Source organism: Cetorhinus maximus, chromosome 9, assembly GCF_964194155.1.
Source record: "Cetorhinus maximus chromosome 9, sCetMax3.hap1.1, whole genome shotgun sequence".
Lineage (NCBI taxonomy): Eukaryota > Metazoa > Chordata > Chondrichthyes > Lamniformes > Cetorhinidae > Cetorhinus > Cetorhinus maximus.
Genome location: NC_135887.1, coordinates 117722032 through 117748558, shown reverse-complemented (window position 1 = coordinate 117748558; position 26527 = coordinate 117722032). Strand labels below are relative to the sequence as shown.

The 26527-nt window shown below is 41.7% G+C and overlaps 1 protein-coding gene across 3 annotated transcripts in view; it reads right to left on the bottom strand.

Moving 5' to 3' along the window:
* Window positions 1–4174: 4174 nt before the first annotated feature.
* The window catches only part of elp4 (elongator acetyltransferase complex subunit 4), a 307678-nt gene continuing 285325 nt past the window's right edge, over window positions 4175–26527 (bottom strand). For 2 of the 3 annotated variants that reach the window (XM_078549418.1, XM_078549421.1), the window contains exon 10: window positions 4175–4466. In XM_078549418.1, the coding sequence (XP_078405544.1) occupies window positions 4335–4466 (132 nt within the window). In that variant the 3' untranslated portion in view covers window positions 4175–4334. Of the gene's footprint in view, window positions 4467–9275; window positions 9348–26527 lie in introns of those variants that run through there. The other variant, XM_078549419.1, reaches the window with a different exon arrangement.

Sequence of the window (26527 nt, the reverse complement as noted above, 5' to 3'; positions counted from 1 at the left end):
TCCCTCTTTCCTTTAAATCTGCTGTCATCACTCCCTCCTCAAAACATTCTTGACCCCACCATCTTTGCAAACTACTACTGCATCTCCAACCCCTCTTTGCTCTCTAAGACCCTGAACCTGTTGCCACTTTCCAAATCCGTGCCCATCTTTCTAGAAGTCCATGTTTGAAGTCCTCCAATCAGGTTTCTGCCCGTACCACAGTATCAAAATAACTCTTATCAAAGTCACAAATGACATCCTATGTGATTGTGACAAAGGTAAACTATCCCTCCTCATCATTCGTGGCCCAACTGCAGCATTTGACTCAGTTGTTCACACCATCCTGGTCCAATACTTCTCCACCGTTGTCCAGCTGGATGGGACTGGTCTCACCTAGTTTCATTCTTATTAGCAAATCGTAGCCAGAGAATCACAACTCCCACACCATTACCTCTGGCCCCCTTCTATTTCTCATCTACATGCTGCCCCTCAGTGACATCATCCAAAAACACGTATGCTGTCGAGACCCTGCTCTATCTCACCACCATCTGTCTTGACCCTCCACTGTTGCTAAATGATCAGACTGCTTATCCAATATATAGTACTGGATGAGCAGGAATTTCCTTCAATTAAATATTGAGAAGGCTGAAGTGCTTTGTCCTAGATGTTGTCAATCTTCGAGTTGTTGGAGCTCCACTCATTCAGGCAAGTGCAGAGCATTCCATTATACTCCTGACTTTGTAGATGGTGGACAGGCTTTGAAAAATTAGGAGTTGAGTTACTTGCCGCAGAATATCCAAATTCTGGCCTGATTTTGCAGCCAGGGTATTTATGTGCCTGGTTCAGTTAAGTTTCTGATCAGTGGTGACCCCCAAGATGTTGATATTCAGGGATTCAGTGATGGCAACCCTGTTGAAAATCAAGGGAAGACTCTCTCTTGTTGGAGGTGGCCTTTACTTAGCACTTGTGTATTATGAATGTGACTTGTCCCTTAACAGCCCAAGCCTGAATGTTGTCTGTGTCTTGCTGCCTGTGGGTACGGACTGCTTCATTATTTGAGGAGTCAAAATGTAACTGAACACTGTGATCATCAGTGAACATCTCCACTCTGATCTTATGGTGGAGGAAAGGTTATTGCTGAATCAGCTGAATATATTGGATCTAGGACTCTACCCTGAGGAACTCCAGCGGTGATGTCCAGGAGCTGAGATGATTGATCACAAACAACCACAACCATTAGCCTTTGTGCTGGGTATGACTCCAGCCAGTGGAAAGTTTCCCCCTCCCAGATTTCCACTAACTTCAATTTTGCTAGGGCTCCTTGATACACAATCAGATGCTGCCTTGATGTCATGGGCAGTCACTACCACCCTACCCGGTCTGGATGCAATGAGGCCTGTAGCTAAGTATTCATGGTGAAATCCAAACTGAGCATCAGTAAACAGGTTATTGATGAGTTTAGTATGGCTTAATAAAACTGCTGGCACCTTGCACCACTTTGTTGATGGTAAAGAGTAGGCTAATGGGGAGGTATTTGGCTGGATTGGATTTGTCCTGCTCTTTGTATACAGGGTGGTATTTCTTGTCCATCCCTAATTAACCTGAGAAGGTGGTTATACAATTGAATGACCTACTAGGCTACTTCAGAGAGCAGCTAAGAGTCAATAACATTGCTGTAGGTCTAGAATCATACATAATGCAGACCGTGTAAGGGCAGCAGGTTTTCTTCCATGAAAGTACATTAGTGAACCAACTGGGTTTTTAAAAAATACATTTTCTTTATGGGGAGGAAGCCCGTGCCAAGAGACCAGCAGGGTGCCCCAAGCTCTGATCAAAGGATGCTGTCAAGAGATACATGGAAGTACTCAACATCAATCATGACAAGTGGGAAACTCTACCTGACAACCAATGCAAATGGCGACATCAGCTGTGGGCAGGAGTTTGCCACCACAATGACATGTGGTTTCAGAAGGTCCAAAGCAGATGCCAGCCCCATAAAGAAGGCATCAGCAGGGATTATCCTATACACATTCTATTCCTCTCTGTCCTGATCTGCCACTCTCAGGTCTGGGAGTCTGTCATTCCTCACTTTTATTCTCTTGCCTGCTGCCTTCATCTTGAAATTCATTTCCAAGTGAGTTTTCTACTGTTTGTCTTCTCATTAAAAAGACATTTAACTATTTTAATATAAAAGCAAAATACTGCAGATGCTGGAAATTTGAAACAAAAACGGAAAATGTTGGAAAAACTCAGCAGGTCTAGCAGCATCTGTGGAGAGAGAAACAGAGTTAATGTTTCGAGTCTGCGTGACCCTTCTTCAGAGCTGAAGAGAAGAGGAAATGTGATGAAATTTATACTGTTAAAGGGGGGTGGGGAAGGTGGAGCTAGATAGAAGGCCAGCGATAGGTGGGGACAAAGGAGGGATTGAATTGCAGAAGGTGCAACACCTGCCCCTTTGCCTCCTCCCTCCTCACTGTCCGAGGGCCAAACACTCCTTTCAGGTGAAGCAGCGCTTCATTTGCACCTCCTTCAATTTGGTCTACTGCATCCACTGCTCCCAATGTGGTATGCTCTACATCGGGGACACCAAACACAGACTGGGTGACCACTTTGCGGAACACCTCCGGTTTGTCCGCAAGCATGACCCAGACCTTCTGGTCGCTTGCCATTTCAACATGCCATCCTGCTCTCATGCCCACACGTCCGTCCTTGGCCTGCTGCAATGTTCCAGTGAAGCCCAACGCAAACTGGAGGAACAGCGCCTCATCATCTGATTAGGCACTTTACAGCCTTCTGGACTTAACACTGTTTAACAGCTTCAGACCATGAACTTTCTCCTCCATCCTCACCCCCCTTTTTAAGTCCCCTTTTTCTACATTCATTTTTATTTTTTATCCATTTTAATTTTTATTCATTTATCTGTGGTTTTATCCTCCCTTCTATCCTTTTATTTCCCCATTACGGCCCCCTCCCCCCACCCGCTACAGGGCCATCTGTTATTTGTTCCATGATGTTCTTTCACACAATACTACCCTTGTTCTGCAATTATCACATTCTGCTTTCTCACCTTTATGCCACTATCAGCACCTTTTTAGCGCTAACCACTACCATTAACACTCCCTTTGTTCTTCAGTTCATGGCATCTTTGTCAATCCCTCCTTTGTCCCCACCTATCGCTGGCCTTCCATCCAGCTCCACCTGCCTCATCCCCCTTTAACAGTATAAATTTCATCACATTTCCACTTCTTTTCAGCTCTGAAGAAGGGTCATACAGACTTGAAACATTAACTCTGTTTCTTTCTTCACAGATGCTGTTAGACCTGCTAAGTTTTTCCAGCATTTTCTGTTTTTGTAACTACTTTATAGCTTCATGGCCTCACCTTTCTTTACGTTCATCACCTTCTGCATTCCTTCAACCCTCTGAGATCTTGGCATTCCTCCAATTCTAGCCTCTTCCGCAGTCTTGATTTTATTTTAGTTCTACCATTGGCAGTCAAACCTTTAAAGCTACTTAAGCCCAAGCTCAAGAATTCCCTCTTTAAACCTCTTGGCCTCTCTCTCCTCCATTAAGATGCTTCTTTAAACCTACCTCTTTGACCAAGCTTTTGGTCACCTCTCTTACCATCTCCTTACTTGATTCTGTGCCAAATTTTGACTGTGATATACCTATGAAATGTACAATAAAGATGCAATTTGTTATTTTGAACACTGATCTTTTTCTAATGTAATGTTAGACAGAAAGTTTGTATAAGTTATCCAAGTGCTCAAAGTGGATCCAGTTTATTGCATTATAATTTAGCATTATAAACAAATATTTCTAAACACCTTAAGTTTTTTAAATAAAGTGTTTTTTCATGAAGAATAACTTGGAATGATTTGTGCCTTGTCACATTTCTCATAACCTCCCAAATGGAATGAATTACATTGCTACATGGGTAAACTTTGCATCTTCAAAATGGAGGGAAAAGCTACGTATTTCCTGTAAAAAAAAAATTCAACAAATGTAACTTTGCTCCCTTGGTTATTTTCTCTAATCCAATGACAGAGATAAACATTTTTATGGCCTAATTTTGATTTGTTTTTGAAAATAATGAAAGGTTAACAGGGAATTATACTGTACATAATCTATTATATGGTCAACTTATTATCACAGAACATAAGTCCCAATATAGAATGCAATGAAAACCTCATTCCAAAAGATTAACCATCTCTTTATTTCTATTTTTGCTCAATGATTCACACTCTTGCTCATTATCTAGACAAAAATATTTATTGCATTTAAGGATACACCAATGATTTGTAATCACACTTTGCATATGATGAGAATTCAGAATGAAATGGTTAAATAAAAGTCACTAAAAGTCCAGGTGCTTCTTGCCTCTGGCTGCACCACCACATCCTGTGCTCAGCAGTTTGGCTGACTCTGCCAGTTCCTGTTTGCTTGATCGGCTCACTGTGTCTGACAAGTCTGGAGGCAAATGCAGTCTCTATTAAGGGGAGGGTGAGGGAGAAAGAAAAGAAAATTCAAAATGTGTTACTATTTTTATTTCAAAGAACGACTCAGAATAACAAATTATACAAAATGCAAAGAAAAATGCATACAAGCATTTTATTTCCTGTGACTTCGGACTACAAAAGCAATAGTAAACTTTGGTATGTTAATTTAGCCTTTTTTTGAAAAAAATGATCTTTTGCCATACTTTCAATTTTAATGAAGACTTGCATTTCTATAGCACCTTTCACATCCTCAGGATGCCCCAAAGTGCTTTGCAACCAATGAAGTACTTTTTGAAATGTAGTCACTGTTGTAATGTAGGAAATGTGGCAGCCATTTTGCACACAACAAGCTTCCACAAACAGCAATGAAATGGGCGTGGTTGAGACATGCTCAGAACTCCCCTGCTCTTCTTTGGATGGCGCTGTGGGATCTTTTAAGTCCATCTGAGGGGGCCTCAGTTTAACTTCTTATCCAACAATGCAAGACTCCTTCGGTACTGCACTGGAGTCCCAGCCTGAATGTACGTGCTCAGGTCTCAGGAGAGGAACATGAACCCACAACCTTCTGTGTCGGAGGCAAGAGTGCTACTGACTGAGTCGCAGCCGACCCTGTGAATGAAGCTGCAGGACACTTCCTGCAACTCAATTGAACAATCTGTCAAGGCAACAAAATGCATCACTGCAATCTTGTTCCCTAACAGGTCTTAAATTAATCAATGATAGAGTCATAATCATTTTAAAACCTTTGCTCACAGATGTGTAAGAAAACTTTATGCTGTGTAACAGTGTATGCAGCAATTAAAGTCATTTCATATTTATAACATACACTCATTTAAGTCCCTTGTGCCACACTCTATTCCCTGGCTGAGAGAACTAGCGGTTGGCGTAGTCCCAGGCCTCTTTCAATGCACTGTAAGTGGTAGGTTGTGATGGAGAGGGGAGGGACCCATGGTGAGTCCTCCATCAATCTTCCCTGTTCCTCATCCCCAGTGGCATAAGAGAGATACAAATTCACCATAAAGGAAATCGTAGCTGCCTAAGAAGGCAGCTCACCACCACATTCTCAAGGGCAATTAGGGATAGGAAATAAATGTTGGCCTAGCCAACGATGCTCACATCCCATAAATGAATATATTAAAAAAACACTTGGTTGTACTGCACCCAGGAATTTCATCTTCCTTCCCAAAAGTATATCTGCCTAGAATTAACTCTTCAGGCTCTACAATGTTAAGGTTTTTCAAATCCTGTGAACTGAGAAAGATAGTGATCCATGAGTCTGCTTTTGACTGTTTCCCCAAAAAATATTTGGCAACTGGACTTCCAGAGAAAATCAAAGATATAAAACATTTGAAGAATCTTGGATGTGATGCTCAGTTCTAGCCACAACAACAACTTGTGTTTACAAAATGCCTTTAACATACAAAAAGAAGTCCTAAGATGCTTCAGAGGTGTAATCAGAAAGAAATGGACATTGAGTCAAAGAATGAGTTACAGTTGCCCCACTTTTACTGACCATGCTTATCACAGACAGCTGCTTATATTGGACAAGTAGTGCTAACCATTTACCAGTACTATAAGGAGTCAATTACAAGAGTGTCATTCATAACATATTATGTGTCCCAGCTATCTAGGGCAGTTCAATAAAATCTTTGCAACTTGTTAATCCCCTGTACTTGATGATTTACAAACTATTTCACAACACCCTTCTACCTCATTGATGTCCACTTTTTATGCATTGAGGATTTCAGTGACAAAATGTTCCAAGTTAAACTGGAATTGCATGGCCACAGAAAGAAAGATATGACAATTAATTAGAGCCTCACACATTACAAAAGTTCTGTACTACCAAACGACTCATCTGCTTTTATTGATGTTAGTTGAGGAAGGAATTTTGGTCAGGAGAATGTGACGTGTTCCTGCTCAGCTTTGAATAGTGCCGTGGGATCATTTGGTTCACCAGAATGTCTAAGACTAGCAGAAATCGGCCTTGGTTTGATGTCTTAAGTCTAAAGACCATCCGTAGCAATACAGCACTCAGTATTCAGTTTGCACTGAAGCATCAGCCAAGTATCTTATTCACAACCTGGAGGAAGGAAACTGACAACCTTCGACTCAGAGGCAGGAGTTCCCACAACTGAGTCACACTGACACTTAGGCTATCTTTTTCTCAGTTTCTTCACCTTATTTTAAAACAACTTGCATGATACTGTTAGGTTTAATTTAGATTGTGGTACCAACACACTATAGGGGAGAAAAATAGCACAGTTGAGCCAACATTCTCCTTCAGTGATATTAATTTATCAATTGAAATTGCTACCTCTTCACAACTAATACTTCACCATTGCGATACAGGACTCAAATGCTCTCCAGAAGACAGCTCTATATGTTTATACAATGAACGCAGCATAAAAAGTCAATTTCAAACATTTAGGCTTTACTGAAAACTTTACTGAAGTTAACCATGTTGATAAAAACCTTGAAGAAGTTCCTAGCTTTTAAACTTCCGCAATATTATAAGTCAGATCTGGTAGTCAGTTTCCATTGATATCAAATACCTACAGCAAGTATATGTCGGCAAAATTCAATTTTCCTCGGCTCCGGATGATGTGTAAAATATGATATAACTCATGTCGTTATATCTTTAAATAACCACCAACACAAATGCGTACCTGTAGAATATCCTTATGTAAATGTTACAGAAAAAAATCCATGCTTCAAATAAATTGCCAAAGCAGTGCCTGTTGCTTCACTCTTCAACACCTGCACAGAATGCTCTTTATAACTGCCTAACAATATTCATCAAGGAATAAGAAGTCAATAAGTTTACTCCCTAGACTGCCAACTGAATGCAATAATAAAATGTGTTACAAGGGTTAAGAAATAATCATTGACCTGATCAGGTTTGAGCCCCCTGGCAGTGGTGGAATAATGTGGTACTTTACTCTCTTCCTAAGGCCTGAACAAGCCTGTAATTAGTGGGGGAATCCAATGAATATACTTGATCTTCCTGAGCTTCCCCTAAGCACCACAAATGAAAGAATGCTACTGCCCAAACATTGATTTTTATCTTGTGCTGAATAAAAGCATTCTGTCATGTTCTTATTGTCTAAATTCCAAGCATTTTCTGTTTACAAAAAAAAAGCAGGACAGCAATTTGACAAGTGGATATCCAAGATCACTTGACCACCTGCCTCGGGACAAAAGCTGAAAAATATTATTTTACTCTCTTGGTAAGGCAGGAGGACAAACATCATTTTAAACTTAGCAATTATCATTTCCATATCTGATTAATAGCTTTCAGCAGTAATATAATATGCACAGTGTAACCTCCTCTAACGTGCAGCAAAACAAAATCCAGCATCACATACGGTCAGCTCACTTTGAGGAGATAACAAGCAGGATAGGTAAAGGGGAACCAGTAGATGTAACATATTTGGATTTCCAAAAGGCGTTTCATAAGGCTACTTAATAAGATAAGAGCCCATGGTGTTGGGGGTAGTATATTAGCAGGGATAGAGGGTTGGCTAACTAATTTACTAACTAATGACAGAGGGTTGGGATAAGGGGGGCATTTTCAGGGTGGCAACCTGTAACTAGTGGAGTGCCACAGGAATCAGTGCTGGGGTCACAATTATTTATAATATATATTGATGACTTGGATGAGGGAAGTGAATGTATTATTGCCAAGTTTGCGGATGACACAAAAATAGGTGGGAAGGCAAGTGGTGAGGATGACACAAAGAGTCTACACAGAGGGATACAAACAGGTTAAGTGAGTGGGCAAAAACTTGGCAGATAGAATATAATGAATGTGGGAAAATGTGAGGTTATGCACTTTGGTTGGAAGAATAGAGGAGCTGAATATTATTTAAATGGAGAAAGACTGCAGAAAGCTGCAACAGAGGGATTTGGGGGTCTTGGTGCATGAATCCCAAAAAGCTAACATACAAGTTCAGCAGGTAATAGGGGAGGCAAATGGAATGTTGGCCTTTATGTCAAGGGGAATAGAATATAAAAATAGGGAAGTCTTGCTAAAACTATACAAGGCACTAGTGTCAGACCACACCTAGAACACCGTGAACAGTTTTGGTCTCCTTATCTAAGGAAAGATATACTGGCATTGGAAGCAGTCCAGAGAAGGTTCGCTATGTTGATCCTGGATATGGAGAGATTCTCTTATGAGGAGAGGTTGGGCCTGTACTCATTGGAATTTAGAAGAATCAGAGGCGACCTTATTGAGACATAAGATTTTTAGGGGGCTTGACAGGGTAGATGCTGAGAGGTTGTTTCCCCTTGTGAGAGAGTCTAGGACCAGAGGGCATCATCTCAGAGTAAGGGGTGCCTCATCTATGACAGAGATGAGGAGGAATTTCTTCTCTCAGAAGGTAGTGAATCTGTGGAATTTTTTACCGCAGAGGGCTGTAGAGGCTCGGTCGTTAAGTATATTCATGACTGAGATAGACAGTTTTTAATCAGTAAGGGAATCAAGGGTTATGAGGAAAAGGCAGGAAAGTGGAGTTGAGGATTATCAGATCAGCCATGATCTCATTGAATGGCGGAGCAGACTTGCTAGGCTGAATGGCCTACTTCTGCTCCTATGCCTTATGGTCTTATATGTTCCCATCTTACTTCAACTCAAATCACACTACTCACTTATGGAAGTCTGCTGTCTGCAGTTGTAGAGTATTTATATATCAGTTTTTGCTGCCAAAATTCAAGATGAAACTAGACTCACAATTTCTACCTATACATAGACTGAAACACTTAAACAGTAGCTCTTGGATTGGGCATTTGATTGGACATTTGATCCTTCACTTGGTGCTCAATCTTCACATGAGGTGGGCATGCACCAGGAGATTTATGTCAGCTTCCTGTAGGAGCGAGGGGAAAAACATCAGAGTGATATCCTGCCAGGGCAGTAGCTCACAGATCTTAGCAGACAACCCAAAAAAGAGGTTATGGTAGAGATTTGTAATCATTCACACCATCCACTTGCCCTCTTAACAGCAGTGACTAATCCAGGCAGACTTAAAACAGATGTACATTTCACTAATCTTGGACATAACCTTCAATTTTATTACGTGATGTGATTGTCTGAAGGGCTTCTTCTCAATCTTCTTGTCTTATCCCATTTTATACAATAGCGCTACAGGTTACAGCCTGGAAGTCAACATTTTGAATATTATGTTCTCCTCCTGTGAGATTTGATTGCATTCAAAAATGATACACAATTCACTGCTCTGTTCATGATGTAATTGGAGAACAAACTTTAGACAAAATGTCTGCCTTGAGCCTGCTTCCTACAAGCAAGGCTAAAACATCAAAGAGAGCATAAGAGGTGCCTAACTAACAACAGTAAGAATATTTCAAGAGCAGGGGAAATTTATGCATTTGGGAAAAAGACAATATACACCTCTAGTTGGAGTGTTTTTTTTGGATTTAACACATCTCATAGATAAGTTCATAATGTGTGTCATCATCATAATATTGACAAATAAAGTGCTCCTGCCTATGGATTATCCTCTGATAAACTGCTGTGTTAGAAATAAACCAGATTTGAGGCATTATAAAACTTGCTTCAACTCAATGTTGGAATATGTTGTGTTCTAGAAAGTGTTTGAATTCTAGAACCTGACCAATACTTGTTCTTATAAGCACCACCTTGGATTAATTTGGAAATCAGTCAAGCATAATATCTGAACTTGCAACCTTTCAACAGAGTCAATACTCTCCTGCTTCAGGTTACATGTTTAACATTTTTGTGTAAGTACTCACGAAAGAAGAGCTGAAGTGGAATTATGCCTGACACAAATCAGATGATGAGACAGGAACTAGGCTGTGAAGGATTTCATATAGCCATAAAATCTAGTCCTGCTTAATCAAGCTCATTCCTTCCAATGATGATATTCGGCATTATTGCTGGATCTATATCATTCTGGCTATAGGCCCATGTGCAAACCCCAAAAAATTAACAAGAACTTGCTTTGCAGAAAATAAGCAAGCTACTGTGATTCACAGCGTCATCAAGCTACACAAGATCTATATATTGCATAAACAGTAAAAGTTAACCTAGTGTTGAATATTATGAAATACGCAAACATTTTGGATAAAAATTTTGAGCAATCCAAAACATAACAGAAACCTTCAAATGTAATTAATTTCCTTTCCCCATTAAAATTGAGCAGTGTAACCTATAATCTACAGTTCTCATTCATTCTACTAAAAGGCAGCAGATAATACTTCCAGTCTATCTCTAACCAGAAATTTTAATGTCTGCATGCTGCTGGGAATGGGCTGCACTATATCGCTGAATACTGAATACATGAACAATACATGCTCTTGAAAGGACTTAAGACAAGGGGAGGTGGTGACATAGTGGTGTTGTCACTGGGCTAGTATTCCAGAGATTAAAAATAAAAAATGTTGGAAAAAAACAGCAGGTCTGGCAATATCTGTGGAGAGAGGTTCCATTATTCCAGAGACCCAGGGTAATGCTCTGGGGACCCGGGTTCGAATCCCACCACAACAGATGGTGAAATTTGAATTCAATAAAAATCTGGAATTATAAGTTTGATGATGACCAAAAAACCATTGCTGATTGTCATAAAAACCCATCTGGTTCACTAATGTCACTTAGGGAAGAAAATCTGGTGTCCTTACCTGGTCTGGCATACATGTGACTCCAGACCCACAGCAGCCTGGCTGAGTCTTAAATGCCCTCTGAATGGGGGCAATTAGGGATGGGCAATAAATGTTGGCCTAGCCAGTGAATCCCACATCCCATGAACATTTAAAAAAAAAGCTCCTAGTAGTAGCAACTCATTCTGTCCATATTGAATATAGGATATCAAAAAAGGGCAACCAGAGGTAACCAAAAGACACTTCGTTATCTTCCTTTATGACACCAATAGATAATTATGATTGAGTGCAACATGTGTTTGTCAGCATGATTCAGTTGGCTACAAACTCAGGAGATTGTGGGATCAAGTCCCAATCCAGAGAGCACAAAAGTCTAGGCTGACACTCTAGTGGAATACTGAGGGAGTGCTGCACTGTCAGAGATGCTGTCTTTTGCATGGGGTGTTAAACTGAGACCCTGTTTGCTCTTTCAGGTGGATGTAAGACATTATTCTGAAGGAGGGCAGGAGAGCTATCCACAGTGTCTTGGTCAATATTTATCCCTCAACCAGCATTAGCCAAAGAAAAAGATCAAACTCATTCCACTGTTCGTGGGAGCCTGCTGTGTGTAAATTTGCTGCTGTGTGTCCTACATTACAACAGTGCCTACACTTCAAAAGCACCTAATTGAATGTAAAGTGCTTTGGAATGTCCTTAGGTCAGGAAACATGGTGTAGAAATGCAAGTGCTCTTTCATTATTCTTTTATATGTAGATACACATGCATAAAAACAGACATCGCTTTGTCTCATCAGTATATGGCACACATTGGGCAGAATTTTGCCCTCGGATGGTGGCGGATGATATTCGTTTCCTGTGCAGGGGGGGGGGGGTGGAGGGACTCCCCAACTGTCAAAGTGTGCTCTTTCGCACATGCGCACAAAAGAGCGCACTGCTCCCTGAGGCAAAGTCCTGTCTCAGGGAGAGCGCTGACAGGTAAGAAAAGTCAAAAAATAGAAAAATTTAAAAATTATTAACATGTCCCCCTCATGTGACAATGTCACATGAGATGGGACATGTTAATAAGAAACACAAAGTTTATTAAATTTTAAAAAAACAGACATGAAACTTCATCCCGCCAGTGGATGAAGTTTCATGAATAATCTGGAGCCCGCTGGGGCTCCTGGCCTGCCCGCCAGCCTTAAGCTTAGATGGGCAGGTCTTTAATTATCTTAATTAGCCTGCCAATGGCCTCAATTGGCCATTGACAGGTTGGTGGGCGGACAGCTGATTTCGCTGTCCGCCCGTCTTCCTAAAAATTTAAAGGGACCGGGATGACGTCGGGGGTTCCTCCTGGTGTCAGCCTGCTTCATTTTCCCATCGGCGAGCGGGCCCCACCCCCAAATCAGCGACGGGAAAATTCAGGCCATTAAGTCTAGTCTGGTGATAAACTGTCTACCAATATTCATTGCAAGCCCACCGACTCCCACAGCTACCTCGACTACAGCTCCTCACACCCTGCCGCCTGTAAGGACTTCATCCCAATCTCTCAGTTCCTTCGCCACCATCGCATCTGTTCAGATGATGCCACCTTCCAAAGCGGGGCTTCTGACATGTCTTTCTTTGTCCTTAACTGAGGGGCCCCCCCACTGTGGCTGACCGGGTCCTCAACTGCGTTCGACCCGTTACTCATACTTCTGCCCTCACCCCTTCCCCTCCCTCCCAGAACCATGATAGGGTCCCCCTTGCCCTCACTTTTCACCACCCAGCCTCCGTGTTCAAAGGATCATCCTTCACCATTTCCACCAACTCCAGCATGATGCTACTGCCAAACATATCTTCCCCTCAACCACCCTGTCAGCATTCTGTAGAGACCGTTCCCTCCATGACACTCCTCTATCACCCCCAACTCCTTATCCCCTTCCCATGCAATCGCAGAAGGTGCAACACCTGCCCTTTTACCTCCTCCCTCCTCACTGTCCAAGGCCGCAAACACTCCTTTCAGGTGAAGCAGTGCTTCACTTGCACTTTCTTCAATTTGGTCTACTGTATTCCCTGCTCCCAATGCGGTCTCCTCTACATTGGGGAGGCTAAACACAGAATGGGTGACTGCTTTGCGGAACACCTTTGGTCTGTCCGCAAGCATGACCCAGACCTTCCCGTTGCTTGCCATTTCAACATACCATCCTGCTCTCATGCCCACGTGTCCGCCCTTGGCCTGCTGCAATGTTCCAGTGAAGCCCAACGCAAACAGGAGGAACAGCGCTCATCTTCCAATTAGGCACTTTACAGCCTTAACATTGAGTTCAACAATTTCAGACCATGAACTCTCTCCGCCATCTTTACCTCCTTCTGTTTTTTTAAGTTTACTTTTTATTCTCATTTTAAGAAAATTATTTATTTTTATCCTTTCTCGCCAGCCACCCATCCCTCTCCAACCACCAACCCATAGGGCCATCTGTCACTGATTTCTATGTTGTGCTTTCACAGGGCACTGACTCTTGTTCTGCTATTAACACATTCTGCTCTTACCTTTATACCACTATCAGCACCTTCTTTAGTCTTTACTATTACCATTAACACCCCCTTTGTCTTGTGTCCATGACACCTTTGTCAATATCTCCTTAGCTCCCACCTTTCCTTGACCTTCTCTTTTGCTCTACCTGCTGCAACCCCTCTTAAATAGCATAAAATCCATCACATTTCTACTTCTCTTTTGCTCTGAAGAAGTCATACAGACTCAAAACGTTAACTCTGTTCCTCTCTCCTGCCAGACCAGCTGAGTTTTTCCAGCATTTTTGTTTTTAAATCTAGCCTGCACATGGCACATATTAAATTAAAATCATGAAAGCAGTTGTTTGCACGTCCTTTCACTGTTATTTATGTTTTCCTGTATCATCCTATAAAAATTTGTCATCTAGAGGGTGTAACATCCTGTTGGGTCAAGTTTCAGCAAGTTACAGACTTCATTCTTCTATAGTTTTCAGGCAATGAACTATTGTAAACTAGAGACATATAGGATTCTAGCTGATTAACCTGTTGACTAGGCATTCCAGACATTGATATCTGTTAAAATCAAGATATCCTTCTCCTCAGTGCAACTCCAATATTCAATGGTAAATCCAATTTTATGTATTGTGCGGTAAAAATTACATTAAGTCAGGTCTTTTCTATTTTCATTGGCCACATTCTAGGACTGTAACAAAAAAAGAGGGAGGGAAGATTTCATAGTGTTGTAAAAAAAGTAAGATCCTACTCTTCCCCCTCCCCAGACGGAGAGGGCTTACAAAGAGAAGGATAAAATAAAATACATGGGAACAAAAAAGAATGTTTAAACTTAATGAACCAAATTACTACATTTGCAGTCCTGTGACTATGCAGAATGAGGAGGATCTTACCCAGGAGGTAATCTACTCATTATTCATCTCATAATTCTACCAAAATAATACTCTAAGACAGGCTTATCCAACAGGTGGCCTGCAGGTTGTTACCCAACCCAACCTACTCCAGCTCTGACCCAAGAATGCGATCTGGGGTTGGAGCAGGGCTGGGCCCGAGGCAATTTGGCGGAAGAGGAGGGCAGAGCAGGGGCCTGTAGTGAGTGTGTGCGAGAGTGCATGTGTATATGAGAGAGAGAGATATTTTTTGTGTGTGTGTGAGTGAGTGAGTGAGTGTGTGTGTGTGTGTGTGTGTGTGTGTGTGAGAGAGAGAGAGAGAGAGAGAGAGAGAGACAGAGACAGAGAGAGAGACTGGCTCACTCCCAGTCTCAGCGTGCTCATTCAACCTCATCTGCCACACACAAACACACATTCACACGCTGGGTGAGGGTGAGTTACTGAGCACCCTGAAACATTATTTCTTTTTTAAAATTATGGCCAGAATTTTATGTTGGTCAGGTGGGCGCATGCCCAACCTGAACGCAAGTAAAATTGTGCGAACTGATGTTGGGCTTGTGTCCCATATCATCATGCATGCCAACAATATGGAGGTCAGTGGGCGGTGTGGGATTTGGAGCCGCGCTCACCGATAATTAAAGGGCCAATTAAAAACCCTATTGTCATGATTTTACGTTGCCCATGCAATGCTGCGCTCGTTGCATGGGCTAAACATGCAGCCCATTTTTAATTAAACTTCATCCAAGGGAAGGATTAAATGTCTGGGATGAAATATAATAAAAAAAGATATCTGTGGACTGGTGTTTTTTGAGTTCTGCTGTCAGGTGCTTCAATGTGTTGCATAGACATAGTTTGGTGCATTTTGTTCTTGTCAGTTAATCTGTACAGGTCTGCGCTCCCTGAGGCAGCTCCGCCGCAGCTGTCTGCCTTCAGGGAGCTCGCTGGAAGCACCCACCTGCACCCTCACTTTTGTTGGTGCTCGCCCTCTTCCCACCCACCTCGGCAGCACTGAGGCTTTCTCAGCTCGCGTTTCATGCTGGCTGGCCATTAACTGGTCAGCCAGTGTGAAATTGTGTTCAGGGGCCAATTGCAGGCGGAAGCACATTCTGCGTCAGGCCTGCCGACTTGGCATGCACACCAAGCATGAAATTCAGGCCTGTAAGTTTATTGCTTTGTCATTTTACTTTGCTCAGCCAGCTATTTCTTTCATACTTCAGCCTATTTTTGAAATTCATGTTTAATGTTGTGCCAAACCTTATCTTTCTGAAATTTGCTCATTGGCCCCTTGAGAGAGAAAAAAATTGAAATGTGCCCTCCTCCACGTGAAAAGGTTGGACAAGCCTGTTCTAAGAGGATGGGTTGTGGATGGAATGCGATTTCAAACCATTTGGTCAAAAATCATTCCGTCCTTCTCAATGCTCTTAGATTATGGTAAAGCTTGGGTTAAAAAATAGCCTTCACAACCCATGCTGCTAATTTCAAGTTTGTGTTAAACATTTTCAGATTGCAGCTTCATAAAAAACAATAACTGCTTTGCCTTTCAAATTATCCTTTTTGGAAGTGAAATGTTTTTACATCTATACAGTGGGACAGTGGCAATGCATGCTACAAGAGAGCAATGGTAAAATAATAAGAAAGGTGTATCTAGGTTATTACTTTGAACGGGGGTGGGGATCCGGTCCATTGCTTAATTTCATCTGGCCCACAGCAAGATTTCTAAAAATATAGACCTATGTCAGTGGGGCCTTCAAAATAGCATTTATCATCATCGTTATGAATTTTCTTTGGGTAAAAGTGTTAGCTAAATTACTATAACAATATTTAACAATATAATATTCAAATTCAGCCATTTGCATTAAAATGGGTGAGTTGAACGTTTCTGTATTCTCTCTAAAAAAAATTAAATTAAGTTGATTTTTGTGTGGCCTGTGACTGATTTTGTCTATGTTTGAATGGCCCGTGATATTAAAAAGGCTCCCCACCCTTGACTTAGAACAAGTTATTAAATAGTCCTAACATCAAGTCAAATGAGTTTGGACGGAACCTAAAGCATAAAGGCTCATCAACACTCTCACTCCTCTAAAATGCCTGTTTCATACATCAATAGGTTATATTACAAAATCCTATGAATTCAGAGGATCCATATTTTAGTTTATCAGTTCAGTTAAAGTATTATATCAGGATCACACACCTAAGTAATGTGTACAGGCTTCTAAATTTTCTCATGCATCTGTAAATCAGAGGTTATTTCCCCAAATGTCCACCTTTGCCATGGAATGCTGAAGGTCAACATGGCTACAACACTGCAATATTTGGGTCAATAAGGACTAAATGTGCTATGGAGGACAAAAATCCCACCACAATCATAACAGGTACCACAAGGAAAATCTTTTCCCCTTGGGATTGAATCTCCCCCGGCAGAAGACTACCTAGAAAGCATAATCCAATCTACTGCTGCAATTAATGAGTACCATGGACATATTCCATTTAACAGCGAATAGAAGGCTGGTTGGGTAGCAATATTTCTGCTAAGTTTCTTGTGTGTGTGGTCACGCAGCAGCCTTGAAGATTTGGTCACGCCCTGTTCTGTGTTAAATATCTTGCATGTGTGGCTACACAACGGTACTATGCATTGAAAAAACCTTCTGTGCTTAACAACAAAATTTTCAAGGGAACATTGGCAGGAAGTATACTGCTCCAAAAGGAACAGTGGGACCTTACCCATGGAATTGAGATCAGAAAACCAGAGCCTTTGAGGGTCAAATACAAAACTACCAAGGCCACAATGCACTAACTCACCCCAAGTAAGTCTGAGGAAAGTTGTAAGGTTAGTTGGCAAGTTCAACTCAATGCAAATGATCCTTGATCAGCCTGAAGTCTTTACACCCTGCATCCATCTACCATGCAGAAAACTGCTCCATTCCAGAGATGGATCCATCATCACTGGTCAGGGCAGAAAACTATTAATCCTTAAATATGATGATGCCAGGTTGCTCACTTCGCACAAAGGGGAAAAAATTGTATTCAGTTATAAATGACTTGCAGTCAACAATGGGAAACATGTGTTTCCTTGAGCACAACAGCTGTAAATTTTTCAATTCTGTTTTTTGTACATTAGTTACACAAAAGCACATTTGCTACAGCTAGCTCATTTATATTTTAACAATAAGAATTGTAATATAGCCCTTAAGGCAATTTTTGACAAGCCATTTATAAAACTGTAGTTGGAGAATAATAAAATAGCAGTAAAATAATAAAGCAAAAAAAACCTCAGTCCTTTACCTGGATGTGAGCAATATACGCAGGAGTTTGTTGGTACAGTGTCAGAACTTGGAAACCTTTGACTGAGAGTCTCAGTAGCGCATACATAAAACCCAATTTATTGATTATGCATTCATATGGCTGTCAAAGAATGCCCTGGGATCTTATATAAAAATAAATAAATCAATATACTGTACGTAACCATGAGTTAAAAGAAATCACATTGTTACCTGGTAGTCACGCACTTTCATTTGGGGGGTCAGCAGCCCAAAAGTACAGAGCCAAACTCTGTTATGCAGGTCAAAGGGCACAGGACTGTGTTTGAATTGTGGAGATATGTGAATAAAAAAAATCCCAAACAACCCTTTAGCAATCTGCCTAATTTAAATGTTTTCAGCAGAGCTGGCATTTACCCAGAGGTAATATGAAGACAGTAAGACAGAGTAAAACACTACAGAAAATGCATATAAATGGTGCTTTCAGTTTTAATAGGTTGGACTGAAGTGCTGAAGACCCACACTTTTTGACAGGATGCCTACAATAAGATTTCCAAGCTTCTTGTTGGTAAACTGAACTTGAGGAGGACAGAGAAGCATTAGCAGTTAGAATTTTTATCATGCTCAAACAGCATTCTTGCATTAACACTTTGTGCACAAAGTGCATAAACTGAAATGATTGCATACCAGCAAATTAATTATATATGTGCCACAACTAGATTTAGTTCAAAAATTCCAGTTTGGCAATTAATCTTTTCCTTTTAAACATGCAAAGCTTTTCTTATTAACAATCTTAATTTAACTTAGAAAAAAAAACTGATTTTTTTTGTTTCATGTATTATGAAAGAGTCTTACAGATAATTTGTATGCTTAACTTAATGGCTGAATTAGTGGGCACACAATTTATTATTTAAAGGCTTTACTTCAGTTGCAGCAATCCATTTAACTTGAAAGAGTGCTGCCCTGAAAAGTTCACTGTTTTGTAGGAAGTAGATGGAATGGCAAATAGTGCACTGGCCCTTTTATGGATAAATTGGATTGAAGTTATTGTAGAGAATAGGTCTTTGGCTGATGACCCTTGTAATACAATGTTGGCTAACATGGGGGCCAGAAGGGAGTTGGGTGATTAGCAGTATAGTGGGAATTGAATCGAGGGAACAGGAGGTGGATCTCATTGACAAGATGAGCTCAAAGGGGGCATGACGGGAGATAGGAGAAAGATGCAAGTTCAGGGCTAAGACGAGGAGGAGCATCAAAAGGAAGTTTGGCCAGGTGGCCTAGTGGAAGGAGCAGAGATAGCTGATTGGATGGTTTTGATCTTAGTGACAAAGAAGTTCATGAACTTCTCACACTTGTTGGGAATGGGGGTGGAGGGGACAGGGTAGAGGAGTTTAAGAAGATGGTCCACAGTCGAGAAAAGAAGCCAGGTTATCTTTGCATTCAAGGAAGGCAAGTCGGAATCACATCTTAGTTATGACTACTATACTACAACAACGACATATTTATGTAGCACCTTTAACTTAATGAAAGGTCCCAAAGCACTTTACAGGAGCATTATGAAACAAAGTATGACACCGAGCCACATGAGGAGATCTTAGGTCAGGATCAAAAGTTTGGTCAAAAAGGTAGGTTTAATAGAGTATCTTAAAAAAGTTGGAGGGATGTAGGGAAGGCATCCCAGAGCTTGGGGCCTAAGACAACTGAAGGCAGACCACCAATGGTGGAGCAATTAAAACTGGGGATGCACAAGAGACCAGAATTAAAGGCGTGCAGATAGCTTGGGCAGTTGGAGGGGATTACAGAGATAGGAAGGGGCGAGACAACGGAAGCATTGGAAAATAAGGATAAGAATGAGAATTTTAAAGTCAAGATGATGTTTGACGGTAAGCCAATGTAGGTCAACAAGCACAGGGGTGATAAGGGAACAGGACTTGCTGTGAATGAAGACATGGCCAACAGTGTTTTTGATGACCTTAAGTTTACGGAGGGTAGAATGTGGGAGGCCAGCCAGGAGTGTGTTGAAATAGGCCAGTCTAAAGGTAACAAAGGCTTGAATCAAGGTTTCAGCAGCAGATCAGCTGAGATAAGGGTGAAGTGGACAATGATACAGAGGTGGCAACAGGTGGTTTTAGTGATGGCATGAATATATGCTTGAAAGCTCATCTTGGAGTCAACTGTGACACCAAGGTTCAAAGCAACTGGTTTAATTTCAGACTGTTGCCATGTAGAGGAATAAAGTTGGTAGTTAGGAAATGGAGTTTGGAGTGGGGATCAAAAACAATGCCTTCAGTCCCTATTTAATTGGAGGCAATTTCTGCTTTTTGTGTACGGATGTTGGATAAGCAGTCTGATACATTAGAAACAGTGCAGAGTCAAGAGAGGTGGTGGTGAGGCAGAGTTGGATATCATCAGCGAACATGTGGAAACTAATGCTATGCCATTGGATGATGTTGCTGAGGGGCAGCATTCAATGCAAAACAGGAGATGGCTAAAAATGGATCCATAGATAATGGTGCAGGAGCAGAAAGAGAAGCCATTGTAAGTGATTCTCTAGCTACTATTAGATAGGAATATAACCGGGTGAGAGCAGTCCCACCCAGCTAGTTGACATTAGAGAGGCGTTGAAGGACGATAGTGTAGTCAACCTTCAGAGGCTGCACACAGGTCAAGGACGAGTAGTGAAAATTTACCTTTGTACATCTTGAAAGGTCAACATTAAGAGGGATATTCACCTATAAACTCAACAAACATTTTTTAATATGCTTACAAGGGATGTGAGCGTTGCTGGCAAAGCCAGCATTTGTTGCTCTTCTCTAATTACCCTTAAGAAGGTGATGGTGAGCTGACTTCCTGAACTGTTGCAGTCTATCTGGTCTCCACAAACAGTGTGTTTGGAAGGGAGTTCCTGGAATTTGACTCAATGGCAGTGAAGCAACGGCGATACAGTTCCAAGTCAGAAAGGTGTATGACTTGGAATAAACTTGCAAGTGGTGGTGATTCCATATCTCTGCTGCCGTTGAACTTCTAGGTGGTAGAGGACAAAGTTGGAAGGTGTTGCTGCAGAAGCCTGTTGAGTTGCTGTAGTGCATCTTGTAGATGGTACACGACACAGCTACTGTGCACTAGTGGCGGAGGGAGTGAACGTTTAGGTTGGTGAATGTGGTGCTGATCATGCAAACTGCTTTGCCCTGGATGAGGTCTAACCTCTTAAGGCTTGTTGGAGCCACACTCTACCAGGCAAGTGGAGAGTCATAAGAAATAGGAGCAGGAGTAGGCCATTCGGCTCCTCAAGCATGCTCCACTTCAATAAGATCATGGCTGATCTCATTGTTTCTTTAACTCCACTTTCCTGCCTACACCCCATAACCCTCGACTCCCTTGTCCATCACACTCCTGACTTGTACTTTGTAGATAGTAGAAAGGTTTTGGGGAGTCAGGAGGTGAGTTATTCACTGCAGAATTCCCAGCCTCTGATCTGCTCTTGTAGCCACAGTATTTATATGGCTAGTCCAGATAAGTTTCTGATCAAAAGTAACCCCCAGGGTGTTGATGGTGGGCGGGTTCAGTGTTGGTAATGCCGTTGAATGTAAAGGGGAGATGATTAGATTCTCTCTTGTTGGGGATGGTCACTGCCTGGCACTTGTGTGGCACAAATGTTACTTTCCACTTATCAGCCCAAGCCTGAATGTTGTTGAGGTCTTGCTGCCTGCAGACACAGACTGCTTCAGCATCTGAGGAGTCACGAATGGTACTTAACATTGTACAATCATCAGCGAATATCCCCACTTCTGACCTTATGATGGAGGGAAGTCATTGATGAAGTAGCTGAAGGTGGTTTTGCCTAGGTTACTATCTTGAGAAACTCTGCAATGAGGTTCTGGGGCTAAGATAATTGGTCTACAACAACCACAAACATCACTATCATCTTTTGTGCTAGGTGCTACTGAATTGCTCTTCTGTTATTCACAATCTGTGAAACTAGGGAGATATGGGCAAGGAGCTCTTTTCCAAACTATTCTCTCTCCTTCCCAAATGAGAGCTTAGTGATGCTGAGAAACATAATGGCCCAAAAATAGCTGGAAAGATAATGGTGAGTTTACAACGCCTGCCTGTATTTGTGCGTAAAATAAACTCAGCAATCTGACAAGAGGAAAGATGCATTGAGAGTTGCAAATCAGCTCAAATTGCTGGCCAATTTTCACCACTTCATTGTTTGCCTAGCACAAGTGGGAGCTCACGATCCACCATCACATCAATGTCAAGAAATTGCTGGATTTGCCCCGTAAATGTGAATAAATCTTTCTGCCGATAGTCAGGATTGTAATTTCATGGTGTAAGGATCCTATCAATGACACCATTTACTGTTGTGACATGCTACTCCACTTTGGAGCCCAGAAAGGGAACAATTATAACTGTGAATCTCACTCCTCTAAGTAGTAAACAATTCCTAAAGGTTTCTTAAATTTAAAATGCAAAACTCTTTTCTTCCTTTCTCTATCTCTGCTTTCTGTCACTTTTAATCTTATTTCCCATTCTTTATTTCTCTTGCTGTACCTAATTTGACTCCAATTCACCCTATTTCCTTCTCAATCTTATGCAGTTTCTTTCTCTAATCTTCAATTTAATTGGATAAGGAAATAAACCATTGGACCCAATATTCATGAGCTCTGAGGCGCCCCGCTGACCTGATCTCACTGCTATCAATTCCCATTTTCAGCAATTTGCACATAAAAATAATACAATCTGAAAGTTGAGGAAAAATGTCCAAACTCATGGAGCACGCCACTCCAGCAATTTCTGGCTTAAAAGTTCTGAAGCACGAAACAGTTGAAGTTGGGAATTAAACTTGGGTTGCTTGGTTGGAAACTTAATAATCTAGGACTTTATTAGCTAGGTTATCCAAATGAAACACTGTCAATGAGGTTAACAAAATTAGCATTCAGCAATGATTTTGTAATGCTTACTATGAACCACTACTACATATTTATTCAAAAGTTCATCCTGTAATTGCTGAATGTGATGTTGCACTTGCTTAGAGAAAATGCTGCAGTTTTGTGACAGGAGAGCATCAGACATTAGCAGCTTTTCAATGCAGGAGATAGAATGGAAGGAAGTCCAATGTGATAGAATATAGTGAGAAATGAAGTGATCATTATGTCTCTAACTTCATGAAAAATCCCATAAAATAGATGCTCGTTTTGGAATATCAAAAACCATGAGTTTGGAAGCTAGGTGGCAACAATGAATTAGGACACTGTTGTTCTACCTGCAAAGTTAAATAGAGATCAGGCTGATCAAAAAGAAAACCTTTTCCATTTGTCTTGTGTTGGTCTCCACATGAAATGGGCTCAGGCAGTTTTGACACAGTTCATAAAAAGTACGCAATTTGTACAGTACATAACTGTCAAAAATAGCCAGAAACAGAGATGGTGCATTGGTGTATTCATACATGTGTTTTTTTTAGGTTGGCTGCTAAAGAGGCACAGAACTAAAATAACATCAGCAGTGCACAATTTCCATTTCCTACAGCAGCCACTGTTGTGGTCCCTTGCTCTGTTTCCTTAATGGAAGGTACAAGGAACTTTTAACTTGTATCCCACACCTGATCTGTGAATGCCTGATAAAGGCCACTTTTATTTTTAATTCTTTCATGGGATATGAGCATCGCTGCTAAGGCCAGCATGCCCTTGAGTAAGTGTTGGTGAGCTACCTTGAACTGCTGCAGTCCATATGGTGTAGATACCCCTGTAATGCTTTTAGGGAGGAAGTTCCAGGATTTTGACCCAGCGACAGTGACATAATTCCAAGTCAGGATGGTGTGTGGGTTTTTAAAAAATCCTTTCATGGGATGTAGGCCTTGCTGACCAGGCCAGCTTTTATTGCCCAACCTCAATTGCCCTAGAGAAGGTGGTGGCAAGCCACCTTCTTGAACTGCTGCAGTCCATGTAGTATAGGTACACCAACAGTGCTGTTAGGGTGTTAGGAGTGTTTGGGGGGGGTGTGGCAGAAAGAGTTCCAGGATTGGAGGGGACATTGGAGGTGGTGGTGTTCTCATGCATCTGCTGCCCTTGCCCTTCATGGATTTAGAAGGCATTGTCGACGGAGGCTTGATGAATTGCTGAAGAGCATCTTGTATATGGTACACACTGTTACCACTGTGAATCAGTGGTGGAGGGAGTGAGTGTTTAAGGTGGTGAATGGGGTGCCAATCAAGTGAGCAACTTTGCCCTGTTGGTGTGGTGCTTCTTGAGTGTTGTTTGAGCTGCAATCATCCAGGCAAAAGGAGAGTATTCCATCACACTTGTGGCTTATGCCTTGTAGATCGTAGACAAGCTTTGGGAGGGGGAGTTCACGCTGTCTAGAAGAGCAAGTCAGAGGCTGGGAACTCTGCACAGTATTTACATGGCTCGTCCAGTTAAGTTTCTGGTCAATGGTAACCCCTAGGATGTTGATGGTGGGGGAATTCAGCGATGGTAATGTCATTGAATGTCATGGTTATTGCTTGGCACTATTACTTGACACTTATCAAGCCAAGCCTGAATGTTGTCTAGGTGGTGCGGCATGCAGGTACGGACAGCATCAGTATCTGAGGAGTTGCAAATGGCATTGAACACCCTGCAATCATCAGTGAACGTCCCCACTTTTGACGTTATGATGAAAGGACGTCATCGATAAAGCAGCTGAAGATGGTTGAGCATAGGACACTACCCGAGGAACTTCTGCAGCGGTGTCCTGGGGCTGAGATGATTGCCCTCCAACAACAACCACAACCATCTTCCTATGTGCTAGGTGCTATTACCCATTTCATGACAATAGTTAAGTTCTATCATCGCTAATTGCTTAACTGTTACAGCAATTATACTTGGATGTTAACGAACAAGAACATTTTGAAATGTCATGCTGTTCTGCAATGAGGTTATCTTATAAAATGGCCCAGGTATTCTTGCAACTTTCTGGAATAAGAGTTTTCCCCCCTCTCCCCCACCAGAGGACATTGACGTAACTGATTTACATTGGTGTTATATTGAAACATCACTATGTGGAAACATCCTTGCTTGCTTATGTTACTTCTGAGATAGTGTACTGGATTATTGAGCCATCTTTTGTAGAGCAGTCTAGAATTACAGGGGCAATGTATAATACAATTAACAACACATAACCCTAGTGGAGCAGGGCAGAGAGAACTTGTCTGAAGTTGGAAAAATAATGCATAACGTAAGCATGAAATGAATGTACAGTCTTTGTAATGAGTGCTTGAATAATAAAAATGTTGATGTGACCTGATGGCTGGAGCAATAAATGGGGAGGCAAAAAAATGAGTCTGGCCAAATGCTGGAAGTGGATGCGACACTTCATCTCCTGGATAATGGCTGGAAGTAGCACAAAAAATGTGGCAACAAGGCCATGTATGCCTCCCCTAGGAGATGGAGGAAGAGGATCTTAAGGGTGTAGCTGACACTTCCTGTCACTGACAGTATTAAACACACAGGTGACCATTTGGCCTATCATGTCTGTGCTGATTCTTTAAAACCTGCTATTCAATTAGTTCCACTCCCATGCTCTTTCTCCATGGCCCTGCAATTTTTTCCCCTTCAAGTATTTATCCAATTCCCTATTGAATGTTATGACTGAAACTGCTTCCACTGCCCTTTCGGGTACAGAATTCCAGATCACAATAACTTGCTGCACATAAAAATTCTCCATTTTCCCCCTAGATTTTTTGCCAATTACCTTAAATCTGTATCCTCTGGTTAGCGGTCATCCTGCTAGTGGAAACAGTTCTTACTTACTGCATCAAAACCTTCTATAATTTTAAATTGCAAAAACTAATTCGAATGCCTTAGAATTAGAATATGTTAATAAGATTTTGATTTCCAGTTATGAGACAGATTATGAATCAACAACAACTTGCACTTAAGTAGTGCCTTTAAAGTAGAAAAAAAATCCCAAGGTGCTTCACAGAGGCTTAAGAATAATCATTTGTGGAAATAAATTTGACCCTCCTTGCACAACGTTGAACACCATGGCCAGAATTTTCCATCCTGCGGGTGGGCACGCGCCTAACCTGAATAGATGTGAAATAGTGCAAGATGATGTTGGGCGAGCATCCCGACGTCATCGCGCACTCGTGCGATATTTTGCTTGGCGGGCACATGCAGCAGTCAGAAGCGCACCTGCCAACAATTAAATGGGCAATTAAGCCCATTTATGATGCAATTAACAGCGATTTTATGTGGCCTTCACATTTTTGCTCAGATCTTGATCCAGGGTGGGATGAAATCTCCGTGGGGGAATAAAATAAAAAGAGATATCTGGGGACTGTTTTTTTTATGAGGTATGCGTTCAGGTGTGTGATTGTGCTGCATGGGCATATTTTGCAGCATTTCTGTCGGTTCCTTTATTCTGTGGAGGTCTGCAGCTCCCTGGGGTAACTGCCTGCCTCAGGGAGCTTACTAGAAGCGCTCACCCGCACCCTCAGTTAGGTTGGCGCCTGCCCTCTTCCCACCCCCACCCCGGCAGTGCTGAGCATTTCAGCGTGCGTTTCATGTTGGCTGGCCGTTAATGGGCCAGCCAGTGTGAAATCGCAGTCGGGGGCCCATTTCCTGTCCACTTCCGGGCCCACTGATCGTGCTCACCCGATGAACGAAAATTTCAGGCCCATAGCTTTTTTAAACTATGTATTATACTCCACTTTTAAGCTTCAATTACAAGCTGATTATGCAAAGAGTACCTTGTACCATTGTTTACCGATAACCACTTCATATAGCTACAGTGGCTTACT